This window comes from Portunus trituberculatus, chromosome 31 (assembly GCF_017591435.1).
Source record: "Portunus trituberculatus isolate SZX2019 chromosome 31, ASM1759143v1, whole genome shotgun sequence".
Lineage (NCBI taxonomy): Eukaryota > Metazoa > Arthropoda > Malacostraca > Decapoda > Portunidae > Portunus > Portunus trituberculatus.
This window is the reverse complement of record NC_059285.1, coordinates 12938778-12948777: the sequence shown is the minus strand read 5'-3', so window position 1 is coordinate 12948777 and position 10000 is coordinate 12938778. Positions and strand designations below refer to the sequence as shown.

Below are 10000 nucleotides of genomic sequence, written 5' to 3'. Positions count from 1 at the left end.
TTGTGGTCAGAGAGCAAAGCGTTTCAGAATACTTAACTACTTCAGTACCATGACGCGTTTTCATATGCATTCTGCTTACTATTTAGTGATTTTATACAGTTACAGAAACTTATGTGGAGGACTGAAATAGTGAAGATCCTGGCCATTAATTTTCTAACTTCCATAGACCCTTCCTAATGTCAATAAAATCGTCTAATTATGCAAAAAAACTCAAGGTAGAAATACGTCCCAGTGCTGAAGAGGTTAAGTGTCTCATGTTCGCCTCAATTCCTTATTCCTGCCTATTACGAGTTCTCGTCATCAACAGTTCCTTTGCTTTCCATATTGATCCTCCACGCCATCTTCACAAGATCATCTTAACCCCTTGAGTACCATGACGCGTTTCCATATTCATTCTGCTTACTATTAAGTGGTTTTATACACCTTTAGAAACTTATGTGGGGATTAAAATAATGAAGACTGTGGCCATTATATCTTCTGATCTCCATAGACCCTTCCTAATGTTAATAAAATGGTTTAATCGTACACTCATCTCAAGGTAAAAATGTGTCCCAGTACTGAAGGGGTTAGTTCTCCTCTCCTGGCCACATGTTCGAACCACCTCAAGACTGCTTCGTTCCGTGCCCCGTGACTGCCACAACACTTCACTCAACACTGTGCGAGCCCCAATCTATCCTTCATTACTTCCTTAACTCCTTCAGTAGTGGAATGCATTTTTAGCTTGAGTTTTGGGTATGATTAGGTGATTTTACTAACATTAGAAAGGGTCTATGGAGGTCAGAAGATTACTGGCCAGAGTCTTCACGATTTTAACCCCTTCAGTACTGGGACACATTTTTTACCTTGAGATTTGTGTACGACAAGACTATTTAATGACATTAGGAAGGGTCTATGGAGGTTAGAAGTTTAGTGGCCTGATTCTTCACTATTTTAATCCCCTACGTAAGTGTCTGAAGCCGTATAAAATCACCAAATAGTAACCAGAATGAATATGAAACACGTCATGGTACTGAAGAGCCGAGTTAACGTTATTTATCGATCCGTTGGCTGTTTTGGCTTTCATAAATCAAATAGTAAGATTGCTTAGTGAAGAACTGTTTCGAAAAGGATGATGGTGCAATTATTTATTTATATTTTCTTTTCTTGGTGTCTAGTAATGAAAGGTTAGACTCTCTGGTCAGTATTCAGAGACGCTTTGCTCTCTCAACACGACTCTTTTCCAAGGCCACAGAAATTATTATTAGCGGGGTTTTCAAGAGTATTTTTCCAGTTAATAATGTAGAAATCTTGTCACTGTCTCTACAACCATAAAAATATCTTTAAAAGCGCTTAATTACTTCAATAAGAGCCTTTCTAAAGAGTGTTTCTTCAGTTGAAAATGTAGAAATCTTGTCAATCTGCTTCTAGAACTATAAAAACACCTTGAAAAACTCTTTTAAGTTTAAATGTAATATAGAAATCTCGTCAATCTGCCTTTAGAACAATAAAAACATCTTGAAAGTCTCGTGTAAATTTAAATAGAGCCTTTTGAAATTGTGGAGGCGAAGCACTGTTGTGTTTGAGAATAAAAGTTTACAAGTAACCCTATACTTTGCTCCACCTCCAAGTCTCGTGTCCCGCGGCAGGTTCAAAGGCGTGACTGAGGAGCAGCTGCAGGAGGGGGACTTCCCAGGCTTCGCGAGGCTGCGAGCTGACGGTGTGAGAGCCCCATATCTGCCCCAAGCCGCCGCCTCCTCACCTCTGCCACCTGCCGCCTCCTCCACCACGTCCCAACCCCCTGCCGCCACCCTACTGGCAGGTAAATGGATTAAGATTGTTTTTATTTCTATGTGGTTTTCATTCCTATTCGTGTATGTATTCTCGTTGCATGGTAATTTATCCCCGTTCTTCAGATGTCTATTTATAATCCTAGTTTTATTTTTCATTCCTAATTCCTGTTGTTGTTTTTTTAAGTCCTTCGTAGTGTTCTCATGTTATTCCTAATTCACAAGTCATTTTCATCCTCTCAGCCCTTTATTCACACCAGTAACCCTCTTACATCCTCTCTAGTCACCATCCCCATCAGGCCTGTACATGGTGGAGGAGGAGAAAGACGTACAGTGGTAGTTTTCTCATGCCATTCCTACTTCACGAGCCATCTTCATCCTTTCAGATCTCTATTCACACCCGTAGTCTTCTTACATCCTCCCTGTGTAATCCCCGTCCCTCTCAGGTCTGTATGTGGAGAAGGAGGAGAATGACAGTGGTAGTTTTCTTATGCCATCCCTAATTCACAAGCCATCTTCGCCCTTCCAGCTCTCTATTCACCCCATAGTCTTCTTACATCCCCTCTAATTAGTTCCCGTCTTCCTCAGGTCTGTATATGGAGAAGGAGGAGAAAGACAATGGTAGCGGCGAGGGAATAACGAAGTCCACCACCCCTCAGTTCTCTGTGAAGCGTCTGCCAGAGAGAGCGAAGAGCGCGGCTTGGTGGCGGACGGTGGAGCCTCTGTGGGTCACCTCGGCTCGTCACAACCTTAGCTCTGCGCTCTTCAACTTCTACAGGTGGTTGAATCTTGCGTTCACTGGGGCTTATGTTGAGAGATAGGTACCGTGTTCAGAAACGCTCTGCTCTCTCACCATGATTATTTTCTAAGGCCACAGAGATGACGAGTGGGTTTTTAAAGAGTGTTTCTCCAGTTAATAATGTGGAAATCTTGTCACTCTGCCTCTAGAACCATAAACAGAAACATCCTTATAAACGGCTTACTTTCTCACCACGACTGTTTTCCAAGGCCACAGAGATGATTAGCGGGGTTTTCAAGAGTTTTTCTTCAGTTAGTACAGTAAAAATATTGTCACTTTGTCTCTAGAACAGTAAAAAGAAACACCTTAGAAAAAATCGTGGAAATTTAAATAAAGCTTTTTGAAATAGTGGAGGTGAGGTACAGAGGTATTTGTGAATATGAGCATGTAGACTCGTACTGCACACGACTTGCTACTTATGGGTAACATAGTATTGTGGACATAGCGAGAGTGGCGAAGTCAAATACCGGGGGTCAATATTCAGGCCAGGACAAGATGTAAGAGATGTATGCTTGATAAAGATAGATTTTAGAGAGAGAGAGAGAGAGAGAGAGAGAGAGAGAGAGAGAGAGAGAGAGAGAATCCACTTAATTTTCTGAGGACGCATAGTGAAAGTGGAATGGGTGTGCTGCGTTACACTAACCTGAACTAAGAGTGTCTGTGCTTACGCCCCTCTCACCCCCCCCACCTGCCGGCAGGTGTGAGGCGCCCTGGGTGTCCGGGGACCAGTTCTGCGTGCCCGCGCCCCCCGCCCCCCCTCCTGACGCCCGCACCCTCACGCCACACCTCCATCACGCCCTCGACCTGCTGCAGGGGGGCGGCTACTCCCTGGCACTGGTGAGAGAGAGAGAGAGAGAGAGAGAGAGAGAGAGAGAGAGACAGACAGACAGACAGACAGACAGACAGACAGACAGACAGACAGACAGACAGACAGACAGAGAGAGAGAGAGAGAGAGAGAGAGAGAGAGAGAGAGAGAGAGAGAGAGAGAGAGAGAGAGAGTTCCAATAATAATACTTTCTCTTCACACACACACACACAAGCTCCAGGACTCGTGAGAAATCTTAAAGGAAAAATAAAAAAAAAACTTGCAAACTTGATCCTTAAGTTCAAATTTCTTCATCACAAAATAGAAAGAAAGTTTGTTCAATTATTGTCATCACTAAAGTTATATATAGACACTCTCTCTCTCTCTCTCTCTCTCTCTCTCTCTCTCTCTCTCTCTCTCTCTAGTGGTATAATACGAAGATGTATGTATGTATGTATGTATGTATGTATGTATGTACGTATGTATATGTGTACTATTTATGCATTCATTTCTCAGTAACAAACTTTTCTTTAATCTTCAAACCTTTTCACTTTCTTTCATTCATTCTTACTTTCTTTACTTTCCTTATGTTCTTCCACTTTCTCCGTTTTACTCATCTCTTACTTTCTCTCTCTTTCTCTCTTCTTTGTTCCTTCGTTGCCTCTTTAATTTCTTTCTTTATTTCGTCTTTGTTTCAATTTTCCTTTCACCAATTTAATAATCTATCTCTCATTTCTTCGTCTTTCTTTCTTCAGTATTCCTTTATTTATTCTTTTTTTTTCGTTTTTAATCTAATTTTATTGTCTTTCTGTCTTTCCTCCTGCGTCAAAACCACTCAGTCAATCTAACTAACTGTTTATCTATCCATCCGTCTTTTCATTTATCTATCTATCTATCTATCTATCTATCTATCTATCTATCTATCAACCTATCAAAAGATCTACACACCTAACTAACTATCAGTCTACTTAACTATTAATCCACTTGTCTTCCACGGCGAGGTCTGGGCAAGCGGCGGTCTGGGCAGCAGCAGAGGTGGCAACATTGGTGGCAGCAACAAGGATGACATGGGAGGAGTAGGAGCGGCGTGGCGTGCAGTAGATGTGTCCCTCCTCGATCTCCAGCACGCTCTCCAAGACCGCGGTATTGCCAACCAGGTGTGTGTGTGTGTGTGTGTGTGTGTGTGTGTGTGTGTGTGTGTGTGTGTGTGTGTGTGTGTGTGTGTGTGTGTGTGTCTTGAAGGGAGGAAAGGGGAGAGAAGTGGGAAAAAAAAGGGTATGTGATTGTTCTTCTTCTTCTTTTTCTTTTTCTCTCCTCTTTCTTCTTGTTCTTCTTGTTTTTGTTCTGCTTCTTTTTCTTCTTCTTTTCTTCTTCTTCTTCTTCTTCTTCTTCTTCTTCTTCTTCTTCTCGTTGTTCTTTCTTTTCTTGTTCGTCTTCTTTTTTCTTGTTCTTCTTGATCTTCTTGTTCTTGTTTTTCTCTTCATCTTCTTAATACAAAGATCTGAGAATTTTCTTCTTTCTTTATTTCCTTCATATTAATTACTCAACTTAGTAACTGAGACACATAACAGTAATAATTAACAACCCTCTCTCTCTCTCTCTCTCTCTCTCTCTCTCTCTCTCTCTCTCTCTCTCTCTCTCTCAGACCCACGTCATCGTCATCACCAACCCTGAGGACGTGTCACCACCCCCACCTCCCCACCTCGTCACTAGCAGCGGGCAGCCTCTCGGGGAACAAGCCACCACCACCACCACCACCACCACCACTACCACCACCACCACCAGCAGCTTTGGGTCCCTGTACGCTCTTGGCCCCAGTAAGTAGAAGTAGAGGAAGAAAGATGATGCTGGGATGGACTGAAGGAAGATTAGAATTATTTTAGAGGACAGATATTCTCTTTTGCGATTTGTATCTTTAGTGGATTTCTTTTTCTTTTTTTTTCGTCTTTTTTTTTATCTATACCATGTAGGCCTTTCAAGGGAAGTTATGGACTAAAGGAGATACTTTTTCGGTGTACTGTACCTCCTATCTCAAAGTCCACCCGCTAGGAAACCGTTGCCCAGAGTGAGGAAGCCCAACTTACACTCGGAATGTGGACACTATTCGAACTCGTGAGCTTGCTAGGAGATCCCTCAAACCCCAAAGCCCGCATGGTTACACTGTCCTTGTTGAGTTTAGCCAGAATCAGTCTTAAATGTGATGAATAAATCGATCTATCTTGATGTATTTCTTTTTTTTTTTTCATTCTCTTTCTACCTGCGTTAAAATCACTCAAGTCAGTCAAGCTATCTAACTCATCACCTGACTATCAAACTAAATAAATCAATCTAACTTGACATATTCCTTAACCTCTTCAGCACCATGACACGTTTTCATATTAATTCTGCTTACTATTTGGCGATTTCATACAGCTTCATGTACTTATGTTGGGTTTTAAAATAGTGAAGACTTTGACCATTAATTTTCTGACCTCCATAGAGCCTTCCTAACGTACACAAAATCATCTAATCACACCCAAAACATCATGACAAAAGTGCGTTCCAGTACTGAAAGGGTGAATTTTTTTCTTTCTCTTTGTATCAGCATCAAAATCACTCAATCAGTCAAGCTATCTAACTATAATGAACCATCTATCTAACTATTCAACCATCTATCTGTCTATCTATCTTTCTATCTATCTATCTACCTATCTATCTATCCACCTAACCACCCGGAAAACTCAACTCCTTGTCTAAATACTCCCAAACCTTCTTCTCTCGCAGTGTTCCGTTCTGGCGAGGAAGTCAGCCGATACACAACACCTTCGGACATCTATCACCTTCTTCGCCTCGTCCTGCACTTGCCACCCGCCCCTTACCCTGCTAATCACACCATTGCACATCTCCAGGACTTCTCGTGCCATCCCCTTCCTGCTGCGGGCGACTCCTGGGTGTGGACAGCTGGCTAGGGGCTGCTGGCGTGTTGTGGTGGTGGTGGTGTGGTAAATTTATGTAATGCTTGTGCTAGGAGAGGATGGGAAGGATGACAGGTGCTTGGTAGGATGTGATTGGTGCGCTGTGGTGTAGAAAAAGGGGTGGTGTACGTTTGGGGGAGTGTAGATGAGGTGGATAGTGGGGGAAAGGTGTAGGTAAGTATAGTTTCTTGGTGAGGTTTGTGTGCTGGTTCTTGTTCGTGTGTTCTGTGTTGCTTGTGTGTGTGTGTGTGTGTGTGTGTGTGTGGTGTGGTGTGTGATGTGATGAGTGAGGGAAAAAAGTTGTGAGTTCCTGTTACTGCTGCTGCTGCTGCTACTATTACTACTACTACAACTACTAGTACTACTGCTACTACTACTACTACTATTACTACTACTACTACTACTACTACTATTTTTTTTCTCCTTTCTTTTTTTTTTTCTTTCTTCTTTACCTTTCTTCTTCTTCTTCCACCACTTCCTCCTCCTCCTCCTCCTCCTCCTTCTCGTCCTCCTCCTTCTTATCATCTTTCTTTTTTTTTTTTTTTCAAAACAGTAACTACTACTACTACTACTACTACTACTACTACTACTACTACTACCACCACCACCACCATTACTATTACTACAACTAAAACAACACCTAACACACACACACACACACACACACACACACACTTACATAACCCCATGTACACCCACATAAGGCATGCATATTCTTCCTTGTCATGATATACAATACAACCTTGAAGCTTCTACGAGTCACCTTGTCGTTGTCTCTTCGTGTTCAAGGCTGTATACATAACGTGAGGCTTACCTATACTTTATTACACATACCTAACTCTCTATGTATTTCCCTTATGTATAGTGTTAAGGTGTTCTTGTTCCTCCTGCTTGTGTGTGTATGTGTGTATGTGTGTTTATGTGTCCTTGTGTGTTTTCTCTTCGTGTTCAAGATTGGATACATAAGGAAAAGGTTATTTATACGTTATGATTAGTCACTGTGCATGTGTTTTCTCTATGTATACTGTTTATGTAAGGCTTTTTATATTCCTCCTTGCTTTGTGTGCTTATGTATGCGTGTGTGTGTGTCCTTGTGTACGTGTATTCATATTGTTTTCCCAGCTTGCATAATTAGAGCTAACTAATGACACTGTTCACTGGTGTTTGCGGCGACAAGTGTACTGTGCGGTAGACACTGACAAATGTTCAATCGATGTGTGGGAAATTCACTGACTCGTTAATAAAATAGTGTTGTGTTGTGAAAGTTTTATTAATGCGTTTCACTGAGAGTATTTCTTATTTATTATTAGTTTCCTCCAAGATAGATAAGATAAGATTGTATTGCAGTAAACACTCTTGCCCAGTCACAGCCCTCTCGCCCCTTTCAGTCAAGTAATACATCTGTTCTGTAAAGGGACGAGAATTATTGCTTCCCTTCAACTGTAACTTGCCAGAAGCATTGCCGGAAGTAATCGGACACACCCAGCTCTCTCTCTCTCTCTCTCTCTCTCTCTCTCTCTCTCTCTCTCTCTCTGCGACAATTTTTGAAGTCCCCATAGACGCATAGTCGGGTTTTTAAGACAGTTTCTCCTGATAATTAACTAGAATTCTTGTTAATCCATCACCAGAACTATAAAAACACCCTTAAAAATCTCTCTCTCTCTCTCTCTCTCTCTCTCTCTCTCTCTCTCTCTCTCTCTCTCTCTCTCTGTGTGTGTTTTATCGCCTGTAAATTCGTTTCATCTGCCTCGCAATTACGTAGAAACTCCCTTTAGTATATTTGCTGCGAATTCCTGACGAAGTAATACCAGGAAGGAAAAATTCACATGCAGGTACTGGGAAGGGTAGAAAGTGAGGCAGAAGAGTGCGGCTGCTTCAAAATACATCGCTAGATTCCAAGAGAGAGAGAGAGAGAGAGAGAGAGAGAAAGAGAGAGAGCGAGTGAGTGCAGGTTACGGTATGATACTCCTTCCCGGCAACAACACAGGCAGCAAGTGAAAACATATTGATTTCTTACTTAATTCACCCACAAACTCACTCTTCCCACGCACTACAGACCCTCAAATTAAACTATTAACCTTAAAACAACCACTGAAGACACATAGCAGTGATTAGAAGTGGATAAAACCAGGGAAAAAAGGAGCTGATTTGAGAAGAGCTACTAGAGAGCGGAGTTGGTGGCTGGCGGGCGCAAGAGTCATTGATAGTGGTGGAGGAGTAGAGAAGTAGCGCTCAGCTGTCCTACATACCTCGCTCAGCTCTCCGTCTGCAGCCTCTCCCAGCACCTCCCAACGGCCGGTGAGCCCCCACATAGCCTGGCGAAGACACGGTGTGCCAGATTGACGTGTGTTTTGAGGTGTGTTGAGTGTGGTGGTGTGTGGGGTGCGTGTGCGGGGCGGTGTTGTGATGTGTTGTGTTGTGTGAGGTGTGTGTGTGACATGTGGTGAATGAATGGGTGTGTTTGACTGTTGACGTGTGTGTGTGTGTGTGTGTGTGTGTTGCAGTGAGGTGAGTGTAAAGTGTATGTATTGAAAACTACTGTTACTACTGCTACTACTACTACTACTACTACTACTACTACTACTACTACTACTACTACTACTACTGTTACTACTACTACTACTACTACTACTACTACTCACAAAAGCATAATATTAGCGTCAGTACCATGAGTGTTACATACATACATACACGTGACTGACTTTACGTGTGTGTGTGTGTGTGTGTTACTCAATCACTTCCTGTGGGTGTCCTTGAGTTGCTGTGGTTATGCAATAATTACATGCAGTGTTGTGATGACGCTGTGTGTGTGTGTGTGTGTGTGTGTGCGTGTGTGTGCCTGTCATGCTGTTATCTGTGGCGTGATGCTGCGACAGTGATGGCGGTGGTGCTGTCGTTGATAGTGAGTGGTGGTGAACAGTGCGGTGTGTGGCTCTGCTGGCGTGAGGAGGTACTGCTGTGGTGCTGTGACTGTTTACTGGTGTTGTGGTGTTGTATTGTGGTGTCTGTTTACAAGTTCACGTGTATCGTTGGGAGTGTGGCATGGTGTTGAGATGTGGTGTTGAAATATTTACAAAGTTTGCGTATACTATATTTAGAAGTGAATTGTGATGTCGTGGTGTTTCTCTTATAGTGTGTGCGGTACAGTGTTGTGGTGTTGTGTTGTGATGCATCGTGGTGTGGTGTGGTGTTGTGGTGGTGTATGGTGTCAGCAGTGTGTCGCTTTAATTAAGATAGAGCCATGAAGAGCAGTGACCTCTCTCTCTCTCTCTCTCTCTCTCTCTCTCTCTCTCTCTCTCTCTCTCTCTCTCTCTCTCTCTCTCTCTTCTGGCAGCAACACATAAGAAGCCAAACACCTCAGTGCAACTGTGTGTGTGTGTGTGTGTGTGTGTGTGTGTGTGTCTGTCTGTGAATAGTAACTAGAAAGCAAGCCAAATATAACAACACAGTTATCTTAGGCAGTGATTGTGCTGTTTTTGAGTTGCTGATTAATGTAACGCTAAGTACTTTCAGTGTTGCGGCGGTGGTGGTGGTGGTGGTGGTGTGGAAATTGAGTTGCGCCCAAGTTTTTAGTTATTATTTTTATTGAGTTTGGTTATTTTTCTTTTTAATTTTATTGTTGTATCTCTTTTTATTATTTTTTTGAGGAGGGACGAGAGGGGTGGAAAAGTGTGT

At 42.5% G+C, this 10000-nt stretch overlaps 2 protein-coding genes across 5 annotated transcripts in view; both read left to right on the top strand.

Moving 5' to 3' along the window:
* LOC123511547 (glycerophosphocholine cholinephosphodiesterase ENPP6-like) overlaps window positions 1-6442 on the top strand; it is a 9121-nt gene extending 2679 nt beyond the window's left edge. The window contains exons 2-7 of the mRNA XM_045267545.1: window positions 1626-1798; window positions 2355-2544; window positions 3264-3402; window positions 4373-4528; window positions 5017-5188; window positions 6135-6442. Of these exons, the coding sequence (XP_045123480.1) occupies window positions 1626-1798; window positions 2355-2544; window positions 3264-3402; window positions 4373-4528; window positions 5017-5188; window positions 6135-6319 (1015 nt within the window). The 3' untranslated portion in view covers window positions 6320-6442. The remainder of the gene's footprint in view (window positions 1-1625; window positions 1799-2354; window positions 2545-3263; window positions 3403-4372; window positions 4529-5016; window positions 5189-6134) is intronic.
* A 1881-nt stretch (window positions 6443-8323) lies between these two features.
* The window catches only part of LOC123511533 (alpha-tocopherol transfer protein-like), a 25076-nt gene continuing 23399 nt past the window's right edge, over window positions 8324-10000 (top strand). Inside the window, exon 1 of one of the 4 annotated variants that reach the window (XM_045267512.1) lies at window positions 8324-8654. The gene's annotated coding sequence lies outside the window, so the exon portion shown is untranslated. Of the gene's footprint in view, window positions 8682-9190; window positions 9276-10000 lie in introns of those variants that run through there. The other 3 variants (XM_045267509.1, XM_045267510.1, XM_045267511.1) reach the window with 3 other exon arrangements.